Source organism: Mycteria americana, chromosome 5, assembly GCF_035582795.1.
Source record: "Mycteria americana isolate JAX WOST 10 ecotype Jacksonville Zoo and Gardens chromosome 5, USCA_MyAme_1.0, whole genome shotgun sequence".
In the NCBI taxonomy this organism is placed as follows: Eukaryota; Metazoa; Chordata; class Aves; order Ciconiiformes; family Ciconiidae; genus Mycteria; species Mycteria americana.
The window spans coordinates 41,615,051-41,641,205 of NC_134369.1; the positions used below are offsets into that span (position 1 = coordinate 41,615,051).

At 33.8% G+C, this 26,155-nt stretch overlaps 1 protein-coding gene across 2 annotated transcripts in view; it reads right to left on the minus strand.

The window, feature by feature from the left end:
• Positions 1-26,155, minus strand: part of NOVA1 (NOVA alternative splicing regulator 1) — a 158,830-nt gene that overhangs the window by 26,028 nt on the left and 106,647 nt on the right. For both annotated transcript variants that reach the window (XM_075503057.1, XM_075503058.1), the window contains 2 exons: positions 13,656-13,822; positions 3,002-3,073 (listed from right to left, as the gene is read on the minus strand). In XM_075503057.1, the coding sequence (XP_075359172.1) occupies positions 3,002-3,073; positions 13,656-13,822 (239 nt within the window). The remainder of the gene's footprint in view (positions 1-3,001; positions 3,074-13,655; positions 13,823-26,155) is intronic.

Consider the following 26,155-nt stretch of genomic DNA (forward strand, 5'->3'; position numbering starts at 1 on the left):
TTTAGAGACGATCCTCTTCTTGAGAATCATAAAATGAGTAGTTTCATGAACATTGGATTTTTCAAAAAACAACAATTCAACAAAAGCCTAAATTGCCATACAAAGGAGTTATGATCTCATCTGAATGGAGGTAAAGTGAGTCATTAAAAGGAAGACATAATACAAGCCAGATTTCCTGCCCAGCTTCCTCTGACCTCTGTTGGCAGAACTATTTTCCTCTTGTGGTGAAAAGCGTGCCTAGAAATTGTTCTTCCCACTATGCAAGCTCTGTCAGGAGAATACAACCGACATGTTCGTGCAGCGGGAAGGATCACATCATCAGGTATGCTCATCAACACACATCCTCGACAGTTCTCTAATTACAATGACTTATGGGGAGTCCTCCAACCCAGTTTAAAAATCTCACTCCAACAGCAACCCAGCATTAAGCATTGCTTAAACCTTGCTTAATCACCTTACTAATCTTCATATAAAATACTGTATTGTCATGATTAAACTATTACAGAAAATTGAATTATCTTAAGCCTGATATGCTACTATATCCACACAAGAGGGTGTGATGTGAGTTTATCTTCCACTTTAACACTAAATTTCCTGACCTCCATCTAGTTAAATAAGCTCCTTCCTGTTATTCTAATATAACATCTTGTGAGAAAACCCATAACTGAATGTTTATTTTCTATTGAGAATGATCTTACACAGCCATATACCAAAACAAACATTTGTTGTTGTTCTCTAATACTCTCCTATTGGGTACTTACATGACTACTGACAGGTTTGAGATTACCGTGTTGGAACCTATTTTCATGTGACAGCCGCAGTGCAGATACTTGTCGATACACTGGTGCTGAATGATAATCACTACTACAGGCTGGGAACAATTGCCAGCTATGTCACTTATCACTAGAATGAACAGAAAAGCCTTAATTGCCTTATCATGTGCTTTGTGCTTCCTGCTGGAATGGCTAGGAACCACTAGGAAATACTAGGAGGGATAAAATAGTCATAAACCAGTAGGAATTTCAAGGGTTAATGACAAAAGCAGTTCCAAAAGTCACTTAAGGAACTCATTACTCTTCTTCATATATACAATTTTAATGCTATTCAAAAGAGATGCTGGTTGTTTGTATGAAAACTGAATTGAACACAGGTTATGAAAAAAATGCATTAAAAGATGTAATGTGGGATATAGGCAGGACACAAAGCATACACTTCCCTTAGGATATTCAGCTATATCACTTGACAATATATTCATAGAACAACTTTCTATAAAAATAAGTATTTTTAGCTATTAAAAAGTTATTTAAAGCTTATACACTACACTATAATTTTGATAATTCAAAATTCATAGAACAGATGCAAAGTAGGTACTTCTCTGGTGCTAATTAAACAGCACGCTCAAATAGTATTTCCTGTAAATAAAAGCAACTCTTCCTTTTTCTCCAAATAATGATCATCAGGGTATACTCATAATTTAAAAAAAAAAAAAAAAAGTGGGAAAGAAGACACAGAAAAGAAAAATAGTAAGAACACTTTTAAAAAGATCTGTGCGCTCAACATTTTCAAAACCCTCTAATTAAAACACACAAAATACTAAAATAAAGAGAGAGAATAAAGGCTGAACAGAGTGTTTATAAAATACCCCTAGCTGCTGGCAAAGATGTTATCTTTGTCATTTAATGATGATGAAGCCAAATAACTGTTGCTGGAATGGAAGCAGGCTGATGGAGAAGGCTTTCAAATTGAAGTGAGGGATAGCGCAATTTGTATTTTTCTTAGTAGTTTTTCTATCTGTACAATTTCTGTCTAAATTTCATTACTTTCTGTATTAGATGCTCCTTTCAACAGGTAGTCATGTGTTGATCAAAAATGTGATATATTGCCTTAATATGCCTGCATCTTGTTGTATGTTAAATTGTTTGTTCATACAGCCAGCAAGTTCTAAGCAGTTCACAAAATATGAGAGGATCAGTAATTAATAACAAAGGTAACTTCCAGGGGAAATTAGCTTGTTGTGAAGAAAACTTTTCTGGTATTTGATCTAATTTGTGCAAGATCTGATAGAAGCATTCAGCTAACTTGAATAAACAGATTGTTTGTTAAAAACTGTTAGCACATACTGAACACTTACATTATTTGAACACAAAGTACATTAAGTTTAACAGTACATTAAAAAAATTAATAAGGTATTTACTAAGCATGAATCGGTTCTAAAAAGCATGGTATGAAGTAACTTTCACAATTTTCATAGGGAAGGCAAAAAGATACACAGTATGATGATTTGTGGACATAATCAACTGGACATGTTTTTTTCCAGTTAAAAGATAAATAAATCAGTGTAATTAAAAGCACAGTTTATGCATTTAAAAATAAGACATGAATTAAACTTACGTAGATGTGTTTAGTAGGTTTTTAGAGAGACTTAATTTTACTTCTTTCTTCATCAATAAATTTTCATTTCAAATCTCTTTTTTTTTTACATACACTATTTAAATTATGCCCCTATGTTACTGTCCACAAATACATTTCAAAATTCTTAAAGTAAATAAACAAATAAATAAAGAAGTCTGTTTGCCATTCCTAGGTTGATATCCAGCTAATGAAGCATGGTTTCAGGGGTAATTCCATTATAATTTATAAATGATCCAGGAAGTAAATACGTGTGTGCATATATACATAAACATACATATACCAAGAGTTACTCTGTCTACAAACACACCAGCATGTATCCTTGCTATTTATTAATCAAATCAAATTAAAAAAGACTATTTCACATGATATTTTGCTTTCATCAGAGATTTAAAAGAGACAACAAAACAAATTAAAAGAATAAAAATGTTTTCCATTCAATTTACCAATTCTAACAAGAGTTAGATATCTATGGTTATGGGTGTATATATGTGAATGAACGAATAAATCCTTAACCCACCATATCTTTTTCTCCAGTTTGCAAGCTGTCACCCGTGAAAAGTATGGTGTAGATGGTAGGATGATACTGTACCTGATTGGCTCTGGAGGTGGTCATGGGATCAGATGGAGAGGACTTGGTGGTAGTTGGGGAAGATGGCAATGTCTGGGAACAAAGCAGTTCAGGAGCAAATCAACCTTTACAAGCCTTAGACTGAACAGTTAAAAAAATAAATAAACCAACAAAAGTAACATAACTAGAAAATCAAAATAAATAAAAAATGCCTAAGACAAAGTCTTTCTCCTACTCATTGGAACTTAATGGAATTTAAAGTCAATTGGATAAATAATGCATGTAAATATGCATGCTTATGCATGTAAAAACAAATTCATGACTTGAAATCAAGATGGTGAACTCACATAAATACTCAAAAATATGCTGACCACATGAGGAATATATTCTTTCCTCTCTCCTCCTCTTGGGGAAAATGAACACTATAGTAAACACAAATTCCAGCAAGTTCAATGAGCACACTAGAAACAGTTCTCAATCTACAAACAAACAGGGCCAATGTCTGAAAGAAGTTAGACACATTTACTTTGGCACCTTATAATGCACCATTCTATAGCACGGACTATAGCCAGCAAACTGTGTTCCATATCTTACAACAATTACACTGAAGCTACTGAGTTTTTAGCAATAAACTAGCTGCTAAAATATTTATTGATCTTTTTTAATCAAGAGGCAGGTGAAAAAATGTAAACATCAATCTCATGATGGATGAACATGCAACTAATACCTTCACAACAAATTACTACAATATATTTATGATTAGCGTTAAAAATGTTCATTTAGTTGAGCAAAGGTTAATAACTTATCATCAGGCCTGTGTTCAAAATAAACACAAAAAAGAATTAAGAGTCATATTTATTGATCATGTTTTCTAAATAATATACATACGCTTAACATTAATTCTTGAACATATCAAAAAAGCACTGCTCTGTTTAAAATTTTTATATACACATTTATCTTTTTAAAGTATTAGATCCTGACAGAATAACTCTTCTTTTCTTTTTATAAATGTAGTAAAAATGTAAAATTCCAATTTTCAAAACATAACATACAATACTTATTCAAAGCATGGTTTTTGACATCTTTGTAATATATAAATATTATAAAATATCCAAAATTACACTACTTTTACTTTAAGAAATAAGATGTTAAAACACTATACAAAGTGATTTATTATATGGTCATATAATTACTAACCAAAACTATTTAGAAATAAATGAAGCAAAATTTCACACTTTCAGCAGTTCTGTTACTTACAATCATTGACAGTCCCTCATAAAATAGGTATACATACTTTTGCACTAAAACTCTTAATGCATATGAGAAAGCTGGGACACTGTGAATGCATAAAGTTGCGTATTAGCAAAATATGGGCTTGTACATATGCACACACAAATATTTTAGCTGTATGTTAAGTCATATGAAGATCCATTGTTTCATAGTTTGTACATAAACAAGCAGCCAAAACAGGAAAAAAAAAAGTCTTAAGAAACAGATCCTTATTTTGCGTTTCCAACTTGTAACTCATGTTATAAAACAATAAAAACAAAAGTAAAACATATACAGCTTAAGCATCAACTGTGACTCTTTCAAGAGGCTTAAGTAAAAAATACTACCATATATAGGAAATTATAAAAAATATGTAGATTGGCAAAATGTTATTGGTCAGCAGATGCTATACATTGTGAAAAATCACGCCAATTATAAAGGATTCTCCCATGTCTTTGTGTACAGAACATGGGTTCATTCACAAGGGGCTAGAATTATTTAGAAAAAGAAATGTCAGATTCCACAATAGTACAGGGCCAACTCTACTGAATTATAGAATTATACTTCTGATTTTAGTGGGATGATGTAGTATCTCTCTTACCAAAGTCTGAAATTCCAGTGAACTTCCTCATTTAAGCTTAAACTAACAGGAAAAAAACCACAAAAAACCCCCCAACCAGACTGTAACTTATCCTGATAAGTTTTCTTTATTATAGATTCTTTATTTTATATATATATATATATATATATATATATATATAAAATATATTAAACTCTCACCCTGAACTTCCAAAAAGAAAAAAAAAGAAAAAAAGGTTACTATTCTCCAGCAAAACTCTGAAAATATATTTTGACTGAAATATTTCAGACATCTGATAGTTTGTGTGATCAACACCACTGCTAACTGGGCATACTGTATTGTATATTGTTTTGGTATGCTAGGCTACTTAATAAAGGGAAAAATAGTTTGTTCTTCACAGGTGTTACTAAATCTAACTAGTGGATTTATAAGAAAATATGTAGAACACTTCAACACACCTAATCACTGATACCGCAAGTAATTTAAAAAACTGGAAGCATCTCAGTTTTCAATTAATATCAATCTTCCTAAAGCACAGAAATATATGGCTGCGATGAAAAAGGAGTTCAACAGTCACCTGAGTATCTCTATAAAATCTACTAAGCAGGAGGATTTCACAATGCCATTTTAGCAAAAGCTTGTTTAAAATACAATGGAAAAAAGATAAAAACCTTTAAAAGCAAAACAACTGTATTAACTAACAAGAATCAAATACGGGCATACATACTGTTTTCCAAATATACATACCAATGACAAAATACTGAAAATAGCAATAAGCTTTTTTGTTTTGTGTTTTTGGTGTTTTTTCTTTGTATATCAGGTTGTTTGTGTTTGAGGCTTAATCTCTCATTTTGTTTACTGATATAACTGCTTTTATTTTTTAACATATCTATACATATAAATATATAAAAGTGTATATATATATATGTATATAAAAGAACTGACAGCATTTTGTAAAAATTCATCCCTTTTCATGCTTCTATATAATTCTGGAGACACATTAATTTATGGAGACACACCTATTTATTTCTTCAATATTAAAGTAACACAAGGTAATTTCTCAAAAATAAAAAAAAACGAAACACAGGCATTTGGATTTTGTATTGAATTTCCACTGGCTGATAAGTAATTTATTGATACACTCTCAACTGCTTTGCAAGAACTTTTATGCAAAATTACTTCTTAAAGAAAGTTGGACAGAGCTCAATAATTCTGATTTATTATGCAGCATAGAATAATTTTTAAAAAATTTGGCAAGTGTTTTGCATTAGGCAACCACTCGAATTTAGTAGTGATTAGGCTTCTGGGAATGAGATGTACAAATTGATTAGAAATCATAAGATGAATTTACATTACAGAGTTTCAATTTTTGAGACTGAAACATGCGTACTATAATTGAAGCTTTCCTGAAATTGCAGGTTGACTGCTGGCAAGGTCATACAAAGAAGCCAGTCAGAATTTCTCCCACACTCCACTTCTAAGACCTGAGGGGTTTTTTTAAGCTGTATCTTGAATAGTATAGTCCAAGCCATGGTGAAATTGGTCTTCTCTGTTTTCTCAAATATTATTTCCTTTCCTATTACTTATGAGACAATGAATGGAAGACTATATTTACAGGTAAGAGAGTGTTGTTTGTTTTTACTTTAAGCTTCTAGAAAAGATGTTTGAGAAAACAGGTTTTAAGTAATAAAAAATGAGCTTAATTTTAGAAATAAAATTTTGTTTGAGCCATATTTGAGTATAGTATTTTCTGAAAGTCCAAGAAAATACTTCTTCCTTGTGTTGCTGACAAGAATTCATTTTACTGTGAGAGACTGCTCTCAGGCTGCACAACATACTAAAGGGTGCAGAAAGATGGTTAAAGCATCACACTTCCATGCTTCATATTTTTGAGTAACAGAGTGAAGATATAGCTGTATCACGGCAGTATAGAATACATATATTCCATCTGCAGAGTGTTCCAAAAGGTCTCTGAGCCCTCCTTCAATGACTTCATGAATTGCCTCATGCAGAGCTATGTATAAATGACAAAAGTCACACCCTTATATATATACTAAAAAAATTTCAATACTTACACCCTAGATAATAAAGATTGTACTGAGACAGTTAACTTAATTCTCAGTACCTATTAGTATATTTATATATAGAAGAGTAGAAAGAAAAAGCAGAAGATGAAATACCATCTAAAAACAGGGTTAGAGACATGAAAGCATATAAAGAACATCATTTAAATGTGAAGATGAAACTGCATTTACAGCTTACTGATTTCTAGTTTCTCACTACAGGGCTTGCCAAACAAAGAAAATCTTGGTAATAACATCACCCACATTAAATTACTATTAATGCTAAGCTAATACTGAGTTTCAGTCTTGCATATATTAATATTGGTGCTTTTAAATCCCTGAAATTAATGTGATGACAAAACTAATTTGCTTAAGCCAATATTTTAATGCACTTTAAAACACGGTGGTATCTTTTTTGAATTGTATTAAATAGTTGAATACCTTCTGCAGATAAAATGAGAAACAGAGAGCACTGCAAGGCCCTGTTGTGCTGAACAATATAAAAGACTGACTTACTAGACTTTCAACAGTATCAGAGATGAGCCTTTCTAAACAGACCACTTGCTTTGCTACTAAACTTATTGAGTCTTCTTTTCATCTGCTGTGAACTCCTTTAATCTGTAACTTTGGCAAATGATTCTCATCTCAGCGATTGCTGTATAAATACATAACACACTTTGAAAATAAAATTTGGAAAAAGAAACAATCAAGGATTAATAATTTATTTACAAACCAGATTGTAAAAAGGCTACTTTGATGACTTCAGTGATCGAATTCAATTTGCTACCTTTTCACTTCTGTAAAGAACAAATAAAATACATTCTGATGATATTTCATCCTCTTTGCATTTGACTTTGCTTTTGTGTAGAAGAACACACAGGGCATGGGGCAAGACAAAATAACTAAGAAAGCTAGCTTATATAGATGGAATGCTTATTTATAGGTGTTTATAGAGCTAATTTATCTGCATTTATGAACTCTTGGGGACTTGTCTTTGAAAAAGGAGAAAAGTGTGGTAAGTATGATGTAAAACAAAGATTATCTCGTGTTCTGTCTGGGGACAAAAAGCAAACCGGCAAGTGCCCTTTGGATCATCAGAGCAACTCTGGATGGAGGGAACAATTTGGGATGAAGATTACAGTAAAATGGACAAAGAAGAATCAGGACCTTCTCTTTCCTCAAAACTTGTCACAGTAACAGAACTACTACAAGATCTGGTGCTGTTACATAGAAATACCAGAAAACTCATGTAAGTAACCAGGCGCAGGCATCAAAACACATAAGAAGATATGGGTCTAAGATTTGTTTCAAAATACCCCAAGTCCTAGAAGGAAAGAAAATGTCATCTTTCGATTCTGGGCTCCTTTGGGATATGGAAAAATACCACCAAAACTACAAAGCCATCAGAAGGCATGAGATAACTTCAGAATTTTCTTAAGAATAAGAACACTGCTGAAAATTTCTGCAATGTTGAATGCTGCTGTTCATCCCCCAACAAAATCTCTATTTGCATTCCAGTTTTGAAGCACATACAATGAAGAGTTAATCACCAGCTACAGAGTTAATTGTGTTCATAAATATAGTTTTGCATATATATTGAGATTATATCCAACAATGGTGAAATGAAACAAAATTAAAACAGTGATCTGGCACCAGAATTAAGTCAAGGGTACACGAGGAACAGGATATAGCATACATATTTTTATGGAATGCTAAACTTTTGCCATGGGATCTAGATGTATAGAACTGTCTCTCTAGTAAATAATGGCAATTTTTTTTTTTTTGTCCTCACAACTTGTAAACACACCTGCATATCTTATTATTCGTTGCAGAATGGTAACTGGTGGGATTCTTCACCTATGTTCAAAAGTGAGAAAAGTTTATGAGAAATTGTTGACTAGATGAGGAGACAGTGATTTACAAAACTACTTTTTATTATTTATCTCAAATGAAAAATATAGAGTTATTTTCTCATATTCTGGAGTTTAGTAAGGTTCATCTAGGTGACAAACTGTTGCCTTAAATAGATGATAAAAAGACGAAAGGCTCATCAGAAGGGTTGAAGGCATTTTAAGAAACCAGTGATGGTTTCTTAAGGAAAGATGGACTTGGGGGTATTGGTGGATGAAAAACTGAATGTGAGCTGGCAATGTGCACTAGCAGCCCAGAAAGCCAGTCATACCCTGGGCTGCATCAAAAGAAGTGTGGCTAGGAGGTCGAGAGGTGATTCTCCCCCTCTACTCTACTCTTATGAGACCCCACCTGAAGTACTGCGTCCAGCTCTGGGGCCCCCAGCATAAGAAAGACATGGACCTGCTTGAGCGGGTCCAGAGAAGGGACACGAAGATGATCAAGGGCTGGAGCACTTCCCCTGTGAGAACAGGCTGAGAGAGCTGGGGTTGTTTAGCCTGGAGAAGAGAAGGCTCCAGGGAGACCTTATAGCAGCCTTCCAGTACCTAAAGGGGGCCTACAGTAAAAGATAGAGAGGGACTCTTTATCAGGAAGTGTAGTGATAGGATGAGGGGTAACAGTTTTAAATTGGAAGAGGGTAGATTTAGATTAGATATTAGGGAGAAATTCTTTACTCTGAGGGTGGTGAGACACTGGAACAGGTTGCCCAGAGAACTTTTGGATGGCTCCTCCCTGGAAGTGTTCAAGGTCAGGTTGGATGAGGCTTTGAGCAACCTGATCTAGTGGAAGGTATCCCTGCCCATAGGGGGGTTGGAACTAGGTGATCTTCAAAGTCCCTTCCAACCCAAACCATTCTATGATTCTATGAAGTCTGCCCAGTCTTTAGTCTGAAGAACTCATATCCTGTATTTAAAAAAAAAAAAAAAAAAAAAAAATCCTCCATTTAAGCCAATATTTTCAGATCTGTATTCTTAAAGTCAGGTTCTATTTAAGCACTTCAAAGTAAAACTTTTTATTTAAAAATTATGAATGCTTCCTTTTTTTTTCTTTGTTGATCAGCATTTCTGAGGTAAAAGTAGTCATTTTCACAAGAAGAATGTGAATTTACAAATCTGAGTTCAGACATTCAGTTTTGCAGATTTTTGAATACAATATCTGGGACCATGATTAATGAAGAGAAGTTAAAGACCCATGAGAGGTTAATTATCTACTGAAAAAGCTGAAATGAAACTGGCTCCAATGAAAACATTAATTGGAAGTTCTATACGTAAAAGCTTTACTCTAGATTTTCAAGGAAGAATTTCTAAAACCTTTGTCCATGTTTCCATAGCTAAACGTTTCATAGAATCAAAGAATGATTCAGGTTGGAAGGGATCTCAGAAGGCCACACAGTGCAAACTCCTGCTTAAAGCAGAGTTACCTATAAGATCACACATCTTTCCTTCTATATAATGCACAGTTCTGCAATAGCAGGCTCCGATTCCATGTGCTTCCTGGACAGGCTGCTACAACACCTGCTATCTGTAAAACAACTGAAAGCTGGAAGGAATATTCAACTAACATACAAAGAAGCAGCAACAGTTTCTGAAGAAGGTGATATGAAAAGACCACATTATGCAGCCTTTTCCATTGTTCATAGGAGCTGCTGTTAATTTAGAGGTGAAATTTAAAGCTTTGCATGCTAATTACAAAGCCAAAACAGCTCAGGCTCCTGATCACTTTATGAAAACTGTATTCTGTTCCCCTAGGTTACAATATGGTCTGAAAGAGCTGGAGTGACGCTTCAACTAACAGAGAGAGAAAAGAGAGGTTAGATGCTCATAGCAGTTTCTAGGAAGTAAAAGGGCACAGAAGAGATTGCCTATGTTACATAGAGATAAAAGATGCAAACATTTGTCAATTAAATATCTATCAGACCTGCTTGGAGGACAGAACTACCTGGTATCTACTGATAAATCCATAGGATTAGGAGATGTGGAAAAACGCGGTGGAGAAGGCTCGAAAGGAATCAGATAGATTTGTTTGCAAATCTTGTGAAGCTGAAAAAGCTGAAATTAGAAAGAGACCACAATGTTTGGATAGTGACTTCCATTAGTAAGGAGAAATGCCAGGCCAGACTCAGCCTCCGTGTATATCCATGCCTTTCCTGAAGATAGAAAGTGCTGAAACTCAAGCATTCAGCAAAGGGTTTACCTACTGACTTCCTTCATTGAAACTGTAGCCAGAAGCTATTTCCTTTCTTATCTTGCTTCTCTGAGGCGAGTGTCAGTAAAGCAGCCCAGGATAAAGAAATGACAATAGAGAAATAAGAGCTGCGTGCTCATACAGACATGGGTGGCATTGCAAGGCTTCAACTACAGTTATCTTTATTCATGGGCAGAAAACTACCTTTGCTTTTTGGTAGAAACAGCTAGAAAAACCACCAAAAATATCTTCAAAGTTCCTAATGAAGGTAAAATTTATTATTTCAAATCAACTCTTGATCTCAAATGCTAAGACTGCTTTCTTCAATGTGCAACAAAATACTTTGGGTGCCAAAGTTCTTGGGTGGTACTCTAAGACAGGAAGAACCATGTAAAAGTTTGTGTAAAAGAAAAAATTGTAATTCATAGTCTTATTTTTTTCCAAGTTCAAAATGACTTGTATTATACATTATCCTGATCATTTTAGTAACATTGTGACCTGTCTGCTATATAAAAAAAATAGCTACACTGGAGTTCTAGATCACGATTACCTGTCATAAAATATCCTTTTAATTTCTTAAATAGAGGTATTATACCTTTCATTAAGATACAGAATATTCTGACATTGGAGGATAGATTACTTCACTGCAACCTCTATTTCTAAGCTAATAACTTCACTTCTTGGTAAAAATAATGGATTTTAGATTTATTGAGTCAATATTTATAGTGTATAAATTTATCATGAATAGATGTTACTTCATTAAAAGAGAAGTTAAACAATTAATTGTGGTGAAAACTGCTTAACATATGCGCATGCATATCTCCAAATATTTGCAGCCATATTATTATGCACCTGTATGTATACAGGTAATTTATTTACATTTTAAGATGTAGAGCCAGTCAATAAATCACAGTCTTATAAGTTATACATTTTATTTAGTCTGTGTCTTAACTTTACTATCAGCGGCTCTGTTCACTAATCCATCCCTCCAGAATTTAATTTAACATTCCAAACATGGAATTGTGTTTAAAAAAAAACAAAAACAAACAAACTCCAAACCAACCAACCAAACTAAAAAACAAAACAAAAAAAAAAACAAACCAAAAAACCCCAAACAACAAACCAAAAAAAACCAAAACAAAAACACACCCCAAACCAAAACCTAAACCAAACCAAAACCAAAACACAAACTGAAAAAAACCCCTCAAGAACTTTACAAATAAGTTTTCTGGAGAAGTATTGTGGACAAGCTATATCAACTTCAGATACAAGACAGGAAGTATTTAGGTATGTCACTAAACAGCTCTATAATCTAGTTTCTGTAATCTAGATCTTACTGACTTACCTAAAAATTAGCTTCATTTCATTGCAAAGGGGAAAAGCACTTTTCATTGTAATAGAGAACACTCATTTCCCATTGGTTTAAGAAGTATTGGCATAAAATCTAACATTTTATGAGCAGAAAAGCCATTCAAAATACAGATCTATTCAGCTTTTACTCTCTATCTCAGGCATAATAATTTTCCTGTCTAATAATTGAGAAACTAATTTTATAAAATTGGAGCTTTTTTTTTAGTATTTTCTTATAAATTATCTAGACTATTTTTTATGTAAAAGTATTGCATATACAGAAAAAATAATATAGTAGTAAATAATAGAAACAATATACAATGGCTTATGCACAGTTTCATCAATCTAAAGCAGTCTGATCGTGCCAAAGTCATCGTGTTCAAACACATCTTCATATAAGCATTCTGTGTATGTCACTATATACAAAATAAAGTAATTGCATACAGTTACCAAATTACTTTATAGGACACTGAATCTTGCTAGTGTAGAAGGACGAAACAATCTTTTCCCATATAGGACAGGTGACAAACTAAAATCTATCCTATATAGGATAGAGAGACAAGACAAAATTTTACTAATGTTCACTCATTTCTTCATCTTTTTCTTATTCAATGCAATGGAAAATAATTTTAAATCCTGTATGACACATATTTCACATTCTCCTTACAGAGCAATTTTTTAAAAAATTAAAATTGTTCTGGAAAATGTAATGAACTAAAATATACTAGATCAATAATACCTTGCAAATATATTTTGCATTGCCCATATGTTTTGAAGAAGTCAGTGTAAAACAGGCAAAAAGATGCCAAAAATAACATAAAATGAAATTGTAGAAAACATCCCAAGTAAATTATCTTTATATTTTCAAGTTCTTACAGGTAAGATTTTAAAGTATCTAATATAGGGTCTAAAAAAAAAAAACCCAATTAACATTTTTGTTTTTATTTTATATACATAAAAGTAGGAAACATTCAGTTAATTGTGATTTTTAGTAACGCTAAAGATTTACAAAGAGATTCACTTTTTAAGATTAAAATTCATTGATCTTTAAGTAAAACCTAGAAATGTATTATCACCTTATACAGTAAACAAAAGTTTATGAAAGAAACACATTAGAGCATGTCATTGAAACTTATAAAACACTGTCTAAAAGAACTGCTGAGAAACATGGAACACGTAAGTATAAGGAAAAAGAGGACCAGTGAATTACTAAAGGGTAATTTTCTTAAAGAACATGTTATGTTGACCCCTCACAGCCTTAAAGTTTTAAGACTTCTAAGGAGCTGCTGTGACTCTCTATTCCCAACCAAAAACTCACTTGTTTGATGCGGTCTGGATTAACAGTGGTCTGAGGCTGTAGAATGCTGACAGGCTCTGTCTTGGCCACATTTTGAGGCATTTCTCGAATCTTCTCTGCAATGAAGCCATGAACTGCATTTAGTGCTTCAACTGTTCCCTGGATCAGACACACCCGCTCTGTAGTACCTGCAAATACCAGAAGTTGATCTGAATAAAGTGGATTCTTCAAGATCCCGCAAACTGCTTCAATTATGGCATAAAGACGGCACTCAAAAGCAACCCTGCAAAACCAACTAGCAATACCTCCGTAAACATACAAGCGAAAGGAGATATTTCCAAAAGATAACATACTGATGGTCTGAAGATGTTTTAAACAACTCCTTTTTTGTGTAGCTCCTACAAACACATAACTTTCCAAGACAATCTGGATAATATAAGTTAGAAGAAAAAAAAATAAAAGAACAAAAACCATTAGGTTTTGTTGGAAATATTAGCAAATACAGTGTGTGCAGAATACATGCCTTTTAAATGATTTAGGTCCCATTCTAGATCAGTCTAAAATGTTGTACAACTTTTAGGTAACACAAGGTTGAGCATAATAGCTAGTATTATAGAGGCACTTGGAATAAGCTTTTGTAATGAACACCTGAACTGCAAATACATTAATTTAGTGTAGACATTATTAGATCGTTTCTTAAAACAGCTGCAAGTTGTTATGGCAAGACCTTTCAAGGCCAACTGATCTTATATATTTGAGTATCCACTTTGTCTTTTATAACCTTCCTACCTTACAACATCCTTGCAATAACTGCAATTATTTACTGAATATGTGGAGTTTAAGCTGTCTTTAATGTGATTCAGCAGTTGGAAATTATGAAAGTTTGTACCAAATAAGTAGTCAATACCCCACAAATTACATTTCAAGAACTTCTGTTTAGGGTTATGCTAAATACCATTCATGCAGGATATCTAGACTCCACGTGACTACCTTCTAAGCATCCATGTTCTAGGTTGTGGGAAAACACTATACACTTTCAAATAAGTCTGATAGGTGAAATACATATTTATTCTACATGTAAGAATACTAGGCCTTTCGTTGCAATGAAGCAGAGGAGGGGACACTTTCCCACTGTACTCATTTGTAAAGACAGGACAGATGCTTAAGAAAAACAGTCCTTGAACACGTTCCTCATTCCCAAACTCTGCAGCAAAGTGTAACCCTCTGTTTCTTGTCATTTCAGTTTTGCCTCGTTTTCAGTTCTAACCATTCTATTCTGCTCTGTACCATTTCGCTCAATTCTCCTCTCCAGTCTGAAGAACTTGTATTGGCTGTCACTCCCTCTCCCTTATATCACCATTACTTACTCTCACCTTTAATTTCATTGACTCTTATGACTTGGCTATCTCTGTAGCCTGGAGAAAGACAGTCTGATGTGCCATGTTTATCTCATCTTTTGTATACTACCTCACAGAATTTGCAATTCTATGCAGATTACCAACAAACATTAAGTAACTACCGTAGCTTTAGTTATAATTCTCTATTTCTAGAGAATTTCTTTTTTGGCTTAGACAAAGACTACATTGCCACACAACCCTTTTCCAAACTGAAATTGTGCTGTTTGTGTTACCATAAAACCACACCAGTCCTTATTTCTTTGATTTCTTAATTAAAAACATCTACAGGATGGCCAAAGATGGATGCAGAATTGTGGAAAAATACTTCATTTATTTTTGTGACTAGGTGGTTTTAGATGATCTTGTATGGCTTTACTGTATAGCAAAAAAGCTTTTTTTATTATTGGGTTACAGCTTGATACATCCTCACTACACAAAGAATATAAACAAACAGTATCGATCCTAAGGAAACAAAAATGACACTGCACTGTATTCCACATAGCAAACCAATTAAATAGGTGTCACAAAGTCAGTTTTGACTTGGAAAACAGGATCTAACAGGAGTTGGAAAAATGAAACTTAAAAGGGAGTATTGTAGTTTCCACTTTTGTTCTGCAGAAATAACAAAACAAGACAACCTAGACATTCAAGTATAACTGCTTTGAAATTTCAGGTAGTACATACTTCCACAAACACATTCTGTACGTTTCCAAGATACTCAAATTAATGATTTTTCATCACCATGTTTTTACCTTCAAATACCAGTAGAACAGTTCTACTAACAGCAGAAAATCATAACATGAAATATCATGATATTTCAGTTCCTGAAAACATAATAATACTGCCAAAGATATGCCAGATACATATCTCTATTCAATGCCAGTGCACGTTTTGCTTCAAGATTACAGGGGTGGAAGTAAAATTACAAATTTGAGCCATGGAATTACCACAAAAATAAATATAATTTTTGTCATTGATGTATTCCTAGTAAATATTATTGATATGATCACACGTGAATCTTTTCTGATGAAAAATTCATTCACTCTACCTAAATAAATGAAAATTACAATGCAATGATGTGGTAAATACTAACAAATTTGCAATGATTTCTGAAGTTCACAACACGTTAGTTGGCCTCATTATCATTGTACAATCTGCACAGAATCACAGGCAATACATAGATTAGAGAAATGTACCAGGGAGATAAGTAACCTCCTCCCTAAAATTCCCTTCCTATCAATTTTATGTCTTTAGTAATACCTACTGTTATCAACTCATCTTAAGATATGCTCCTTACAACACTGCAACATAGTCTTTAACAGAGAATAGTACAGTAACCTTAGTCATCTGCAAGAAAAAAACTGGTTTTTATTAGTAAATGCTTCTCGTCTGCTTCTGTGGATGATCTCTAAAAATTAAATATTTCATTACCTAAAGATGAAACAGCACACTAAGAGCCCTGCCTGCTCATTAAATTAATGTATTCATGTACACTTAAAATCTTTCAAAGACTTTTTTCTTAAGAAACAGTATCAGGCAATACTGAAATTCAACTTCGTGGAAGAAGCTCTACAGCAAAACTGATAGAATGAGAAACAAACATTTTTTTTCTCTATTAAAATATGTTATTTAAAAATAATTACAATTAGGATTAAAACATGTCAATCAGTATTTCAAAAGCTGTCAGGTTAATAATCCTTGAGATAAAATATAGTTAAAATGATTACACTCTTAACAGCAAGTTATAAACGTATCACAACCAAATACCTATTTGTCAACAGCAAGATTTTTCAAATTTATACGTGACCTGTTATAGTGTCTTTTCAACACATCAACTTCAAAATACAGTTAATTTTTTTCCCCAAAACATTCCGTCAAAACAGAGTTTAAATGACATAAGTGGAAGTCACCACAGAAAATGACACTTGGTTCCTAGACAAAGATTTCTTAATGCTTTTTCTTCCTACTTGGCTTCCTCCCCCTTTTGCAAACAACTCCTGTGGTTTCTGTGTAAAGCAATCCAGCCCTAAGAAAATGCTCTGGGGAGTCTTTACGTCGCAGTATTAATTGTCTCCTAAATGATGAGATGTGATGTGGATTGATCAATGCAGCTAATGCAAGTGTTCTCTGGGTCAGCAGACAACACACTGAAACAAAACACAGATCAGGTTACGTCCAAGCTACCGGAGCCTAATACGGAAAGCACTTAACAGGGCTGACTACTGTCAAAACATTTGAAAGGAAAACAGTCGATGCTAAATAGGAATTTCATTAGACTTGACACTAAGCGACTAAAGGGTATTCTACAATCTGTGTTATTTTAGAAGGTGCAATATAATAAAAATATGCTTTATGTCATACTACAGACCAAACGCACTACATTTTAGTATGTATAAACCAGGATGCAGTAAACAGAAATCACTGTTCCATGAAGCAATACAATTGTGCAAAAGCACATTTCATGTAGAGTAAGATACATTTTTAAAGTGCATCACAATAGTAGCACATTTTCTTCCAGGGTTACATCAACAAAAAAAAGTAAAAAAGCGTGGAGAAATTGTATACATGTACAGTTGGGAATTGCTTTAATCTTCTGAAGTGATGTTGTCGTATTCCTTCACAAAACTCTAACAGCTTTTCACTCAGATAACAGAGTACAATAATTTACAAGAGTCACACAAAAAGAAAACTGCCAGCTATATGACCAACCTGTATAACAAAAATAATCCTATGAATCACTGAAGTTGGTGAAATTTCTGTCATTTTAAAAGCTTTTAGGCTCCATTAGTGTGTAAAGTAAACTGTCAGATTTTTTATCATTTTCAGTTGTTTAACAGTTGCATCCACTCCTTTTTTCACATTTCTGCGAACAAAAGCTCAACCGTCTATATGCATACTTTTGCCATATGATTTTCAAAATATGTATTTAAAATACAGATCTCATTTTTGCAGTAGCTGACTTAGAGAAAGCCAAATTACCAAATAATTAATGCCTTTTTTTGTGCAAACATAGCCAATATAAAATTATTCTATTTTTTAATTATTTACAATTCAAATCAGAGTTAGGGTCATGTATTGTACATTGTCTTTTACATATGAAGAGATAAAACATATACAAGAGAAGAATAAGTCTACCACAGAAAATGACCAAATGTAGAGTAGATGGTCATCACTCCTGTACATTCAAAAAACCAGAAAAAATATTGTTTTGTATGTTGAATACTACTAAAGTCCATGGCAGAAGTTTGCATGTGGTTGCAAAATAGGAAAACCACTATCTAAATACATGATGATGATGATGCTACAATTGTTTCATGTTTACTTTTTCTAAGGAACCCAAGTAAATGATTCAATATTTGTATGTGCTCTACTTTTCAGCAAGTAAAATGTGGTTTCTTTCCTCTTATATGAGAAATAAAATTCAATTTGCGCGTGTATGTTTCAACTTTTTCTTATCAAATAAAAGAGGCAGCATGTAATTGCACAAAAAAGCCTGCCTGTACTGCTCACCAAAAATAGATTTTTAGAACTAATGGAGAAAAAAGAAATCTTAATCAGTTTTTTCTTTGTTTTGTTTAGCTTTTAGGGGGAAATTTTTTGGGCCTACATTTTTAATATGAAAACAGATATGGCATGGGAAGTGGTGGAGTCACCATCCCTGGAGGTAAAAGACATGTAGATGTGGTGCTTAGGGACATGGACTTGGCAGTGTTAGGTTAATGGTTGGACTCGATGATCTTAAAGGTCTTTTCCAACCTAAATGATTCTATGATATAAAATATTCTTTTTCTCTGCAGTTCCATGGGAGAGGGAAAGATGAAACCATTAGCAGCCATCAGGCAATTTAAAAGTAAGTAAATAAAAACCTGCTTTGAAATCTAGTGAGTTAGGCCTAAAAGCTAAATAGCTTGCAATAACTTTATTTTAATCATTCCTTTTCCCTTCCACCTCCTTCAACCACCTAAAACTTTACTTCTGGCAAATATCCTTGGCAACCACATCGCATTAATTTTATCAAGAACATTTTAAATGCAGTTGTGAAACTTCAAAACAACAGACCACATGCTTTTTCTCTGAGAAGGTTGTTATTTACTTATTAGACAACCAATACAGCTTTTAAAACAACCATTAGAATAAATGCTAGAAGACCCAACATGATAAAGGACACTGATGTTTTCAATGTTTTTCTTTCTATGCTTAACAGGCATACATCTATATATAGTCACCATTAAACTTTTAATTGTTTGCTTAAAGACTCTGATTCAATGTGTAAGAATTCTCCTGTATTCACAGAAACACTCACTAAATGTTAAATGTGCTTCTGTATTTTATAAACCTTAGTTGAAATGTTTTGGGGAATGTACTGTACCTTTCAGAAAGGACTGTCTGGCATTTATATGACTCTATATACATTTCATTGGGCTTTTACATCAATCTTAAAGAGCATTTGAAAACCTAAAAAGCACAATGCATTACCAGCCCAGGGTAATCCCAATACATCCACTAATTAAATCTCCTTATATTTTTCCAGTGTACCATGCCAATTTCTTTTGACACTGAAAGGGAAAACCTGACAGAGGAGCCAAAGCTAAAACCTTAACTAAATGAAAGGCTGCACTACAATCCCTCATCAGCTGATCTGCATTAAGCTTTTCATTTGACAACTCACAGTACAGCAGTCTACTAATCCTAATGTCCCATACGTTTATTTTTGTGACCCACAATCAAACGGCCTGTAGAGTGGGATTCTGCATAACGCCGCCAGTGGCCACTTCAGCCTAAAACTGATCTTATAAAAGCTCTTGGTCAAACAGGACTGCACTTTGACACCATTCCTGAGCAACATAAACATTTTCAATAGCACGCTTAACATGAAAATCAGATAAACTCTTCCTTGCATATAACATTTCCTCTCAACACTTGCATAAAACCTCAGCAAATGAAAGTCAGACAATAAAAGCGTGTTTTATTCAAATGCATTAGCAGTATTTCACAACACCTTAAACAGATGTGAAAAACCTTTGTCATATAAATGACAAAATGTACACAACCTGAAACGCAACATTTAAGAACATTCCACATACGTGCAAAGTATCATAGCAATCTCAACAAGACAGTTTTCTACTTCGGTCCTTATCTCTCTCCTGTCCTTTTACCTTTGTTTCTTGAGCAAGAATTAACTGGTCTTAATATAGAGCCTGTTCCCTTATTCGTCACAGACAGAAAGATGTCTCTCTCTCAAAGCAAAGCTTGGCGACCTAACAGACTTCCCAAACTGAAAGAAGAAACAAGGGCTGGTAGCAATTCTAGAGCACTGATGTTCTGCATTTGTTTTCATCCAGGCAAAAATTTTGAAACTGTTTGCACAGAACACTTGCACAAATAGGGAGTAAAACTTAACCTTCCCAGACTAAAAATTAAAATAGCAATTAAAATAGCTGAATAAAAGAAAAAAAAAAAAATCTAACTGTAGGGAATCTACGATGTTGAAAGGAAATAAACATAGCCCCGTAAAAATGTTCTTGGTATCTCTTATCTTATGGTATCTTATATGGTATCTTATAAAACCAGGGCATCCTTAACTTTGATTTTAAATTTCAAGATTACTGATTGTATGCATTTAGCTTAACTAAAGCTCCATTCTTCTTTCAGAGAGAAATTAACTGTTCCCTTTAAAGTTTCATCTGCAATTACTCCTCCTGAAATTCTAACTATTAATATTTTCTGCAGCTACATTATACTTTACATGAGTCAAGCATCTAATAAAGACAGAAAGTTAGAATAAGTGGTCTATTTCTTGAAACACATTAACAGATGTGATGATTACCAAGCACATGAACCTATGCACGTGACTTGCTGAAATCTGCAAAAATACATGTTAGAACTTGGGGTCCTCTAACATCAGTCCTCTAATATTTTCTTATCAGGTGTTCACAGGAAGCCTTACTAGCCTTAGCAGAAGAAACTGACTGCTGAACTCATCTTTTTTAGGTGTGGCATATGGATAGCCATGCATATATATATGCATATACATATTCATACCCACATATGTACCAATTTGTTTTACTTTTATTGAATATGTGAACCCTTCACTAGAATTCAGATATTGAAATGAATCATGTTTACAAAAATCTGTAAAAGGCATGCACTTTTACGTGGTAGGTATGAGTTGTCAGAGTTATATGAAAACTTCAAGTTTACAGTCCATTGTGCTCTGGTCACAAGAGTGAATGACATGAATCCAGGTTTAACATAATTATGAGTCTGAAGAAATGGATTATTCTCATGTGAGAGAGAAACCTAGGAAATTAAAAATATTCAAATCAAAGGAAAAAAACCCCAAACCTCTTAATTATTAAAGGCTTTGAAGGGATGATGAGTCATCTTACAAAGCAAACAATCCCTTGAATATAAACCATTTTGTTGGGTATCAGCTAAGGATTTGATGATGATTTCCCCAAAATTAAATTACATAAAGAGAGATGAGTAATTACTGGGTATTATTATTATTATACTGTTACGTGTAAGACAGGAAACAAGGATTATAACTACTTTTCTTTGTTTAAGAGTTATTCGTAAAAATCCTGTGGGTTCCAGTGCAAAAGCTGGTAAATTTCCCCAAAACCAAAGGCAAAGGCCAGAGATTTTGTCTTACTATGGTTTTATGAAGGACTGTTCCTTAGATGAGAAACGTTCCCAGAGACAGTGTGTGTGCAAATCAATGACAAAGGGCTGCAATGAAAGTGAGCACAAACTAATTATGCTTTGGGAAACCATGTTTCTGGAAAATAAAAACTCTAGAACTAAGAAAGACCTCAAACCATGGACAGAAGGCACTATGTTTTTATTCAATTTGTTTGGGGAAATGGTTGTCTTAATATATTATTTGTAAAACGATCTATAACAAATGAACTACTGTTTAAACAAACAAAATCAAACCCCACCTGATTCCATCATAACATTTATAACTAACTGTAAAAGCAGTTAGAAAGGGATCAAGAAGAATTTTTACACTTTGCTGCTATTAAATTTTATGTCAGAGAAGAACTTCCCCAAAACAGTATTTGGGGAAACAACACCCTATTAATTTTCCTTTCTACCTCTCAAACTGTTCAGTACATTGGCTAACCCAACTGCATCTTCTCATCTTCAGTTTCCTTAAATTGGAGAGTGAACACCTTTCCTATAGGTGTCTGTCCTCAAGAACAAAATCATGAAAAAACCCAATGGGAATACAAAATATAGAATTTAACCAAAATGCAAAATATTTACATTTATTAATTGCTATTTAAATGTTTCATCTCTTAAAAAAATCAGATGAGTTAGGGTCCCCAAATTACATGATGTTCTCTGCTAACATGGAGAAATCTGCTTCAATTTTTCTCTTCATTTTTTTTCTTCTTAACAGTGATAACATGGTTGATGGACAACAATATGCTTCTGACTCACATAAACACTTTTTCAAAAGGAAATGGGCTTGCCACTATGGTGCTTATAAATCTTTTCTAATAATGTAATATAATAATTTGCTTATTCATTTATTTTTAAGATTACCAAGGTGCCTGGAATGTTGCACTGAGTTACTATTTTTCCCCTATCAATGACCAGTAAGCATCTAAATAAAAACCCAAACATGTTAATAAAAATCCAATACCTAAGTTTGATGAAAATGTGAAGGTCTCTGAGGAGCAAAAGCTTTCAAAATCATTAAAAAACAGGCACACACAATACCACCACAAGACCAAATCTGTTGGAGAAAAAAAGAGCTGACCTTGTTTTTGGAAGAGGACCACAGAATAGAAAGAAAAAAATTACATGTGTTTTTCAAGATATCTCGAATTAATTTTCATATCAACAAAAGCACTTAAGAATATTTTTCATGCAAAGTAATGTTCAGTTGGCAATTACAGCTCTTATGCTATGCCATAGTAATATGAACCTTTGTTAATAGTGCCTCCTACACATACAATTACCAAAGGAAAAAACCCACCCATTTAAACAGTAAAATATACTTGGGGGAAATTGTAGGAACTGATACATTTTATAATTCAGAGTGATAACAGTTCAAATCACCAAGGGAGCTTTTCTCCTCAAAAATATTTCTCAAGTTCCATAGTTTAAAAGCCTGTGAAAAGCTTTGGAAAATCATCCTAGATAAGGCCAGTTGCTCAAGAAAGCAAATTGCCTAATAGATTCATTACTATATATCTGTTTGGAGGAAGCAAATACCAAATTTCAGGTAAATGAGCTATACTCAAGGTTTAGATTAGAGATTTTATTAAAATATTTGTAATTATATGTGTTTTTTATATACTTGCAAGTAAACATTGACAGTGATCACAGAAACATTTTTTAATATTATGCTTATTACTGTTGAATGCTTTTTAATTTAAATCATGATCCTGCAAGAAATACCTTTATCTATAGTGTTCAAGATAAAATGTAGAGACACACTATAGCAACTGTATCATAAGAATTATTCTACATCCCAGTCTCGAAATACAAGAGTCAAGGATGCATACACCTTATGTTTTCAGACTAGGAAGAACACTGTCATGTCAAAACCAGGGTAAGCTCCCATTTTGATGCAGTCATTATAATACACACACAGAATGGGCACATACAAACACACGTGTGCAAACACAAACACACTTTTTTTGCATCTTGCTCCTTCTATGTTCCTCTCCACTAAATGCTAGCCCAAATCCATGTTCTGCCCATAGTAGATTTTAGCTGATATATGTTTAATTAAATCCATTGCTCACAGCAGTGGACTTCTAGTCCAGGGTTTATATGGAAAGCAGGTAGGAAAAGTTTGTGACTGTTGCCCAAGCATTCAGTATGCTACAGTTATTTTTGTTTGTCTTCCCAGCTCCTTCCTGACTGACAGATTGTAACCCTTTTAGAGCACGTCCTGTTGTTTTTTCTATGAATGGTATTTATCTCCTCATAAATTTATCTGTCTAAAATGTATGCATTGCGTCCAAGGTAGCTGCTTAAGAAAGACAGGGACGTCCACAAACAACGCACCCCATCTACCTTAGGATGGAATCAAGCCACAAAGATATAAAGCTCTCACCCTTAGCTATACAGCGAGCTTTGAGTATTAGCTTAGGTTAGACACTAGGCTCCTCAAAGGCTCCCTTTATACACACGTAACACGATACTGTTTTCCAGAGACAGCTACAACATAAATATTGAATTATTCTTAATACTAAAGCTATAATAATTACTATTAATGCTATGTAACAACATTAAAAGCATCGTCTCAGTATATGAATAAGGCAGCATGTAAAATTATTTTGATGCAGTAAGAGGTAAACGGAATTGTCAATAAAGAGAGATATTTCCCTCCAAAGGCAAATGCCAGAATCACCTCCACCCACCAGCAAATTTATATAAATTCACAAATATTTTGCCATGTAAAAGTCCACAATAAAAAGAAGTAGAAAACGTTATGTAGACAGAACTGTTTCTAAATAGAACTTTTTCAGAACTTTTTGTACTGGATGACAGCTGCTTTTTCTCTGTTTTTATAGGCATCACACAGCTACATATTCTTTTCTCCTATGCACTCAAAAATTTCTGCTTCACTGCTATTGCTGGACTATTTTCATTCTTGCACAAAATCACCTTTAAAATAGTCACAGTAGATATAATGGCCTTGGAAAGTTCAGTACCAATGAGCTAAATATCTTGCTGAAATTAATTTTTTGCATGTTCTGTTATAAAAAGTCCACAGAAGATTAAAAAAAAAAAGAGAAGGAGGGTTAGGAACCTTAGCTTTTTTAGTTTCTGTACCATTTGACCATCCAAAAGATAACTGGATGAAGTGAACAAAAGATCTCCTACCAGTACTATGGCTGGTCCAGACAGGAGCCTTTTTTATGGGCCAGTCATTTTGCGAGTATTTTCAACCCTTCAAAAGAGTAATGCCACAATTCGATGTTTATACAAATGCTACCAGATTTCAATGTTTACATTAGTAGATTTGAGGAAATCTGGGCAGCTAGCTCGTGCAACTTCACTGATCAAGAACAGGGCTGAAGAACAGGGTTTTTTCACCTGTTTTTGAAGAGTGGGTCAAGCATTCCTGTTTAGAAACTGAATGGTGTCAGAATTCATCTGGAATGAACGCAATCAAAATGTTAACAGCCAAAATGTCATTATCAGACCCTTAAATCTGTGGATATTGCCACTGAAGTCATTGACACTTCATAGACAATATGTCTCCAACATAAATCTGACTGCGAGATAAGAACCTGGACTGAATATACTACTAACCTATTGAATATAATATTGGGTATCATTCTCCATATTTCTGTTCTGTATTAAGCAAATAAATTTAAGCTGAAAAATAAAACACTGGATTGTTCTAGGTAGGCTTAGAAGTCATACATTTTCTTCCACTACATCAAACTCATAAGACTATTTTAGGACTAGCTGAGTTTTTGTCCCGTCCGTCCGTGTCCGTCAGCCCCCCCCCCCCATCCCATCCCGTCCCGTGTGTCGTGTCCCCCCCCCCCCCCCCTTTTTAAGATGGAAATCCTGTAACTCCCTTTATAAAAACGGAAATAAATAGTCTTCTGACAGGTCCTGGGTTTGAGATTTTCCATACTTTCTAACATAGAAATCCTTCCACATCCTTAAATGTGCTTACTATTTACCTAGCAGGCACCTGTTAATCTTCCAGTATATCAAATCAGATAGATCTTGATAAACTAAAAAGAAGCATGATCATTTCTAACATGAATCCATACAAGGTACAAAAGAAGTATGATCATTTCTAACATGAATCCATACAAGGTACTGTCTCTGATGCAGACTGTCAGGTTATTAAGCAGTTGATAATGAAAAATAATAAAAGATGCCACATTAAAACAGGATGATCAAATCTAATCACACACTGACACTGCGATTAGAAAACTTTCCCTGGAAGGCAGAGTAAACATTTACCTTCGCTTTGCAAAGAGAGTATTACAACAATGTGAATGAAAGTTTTGTATGCCCATATGCACAAGCAATCTGTATAAAACGTGAAATAAACAAACCCACTTGAAATAAAACTACTATATAAATGCCTAAAGAATAAATCTCCCCCCAAGTTAAACCATAAGCTCAACA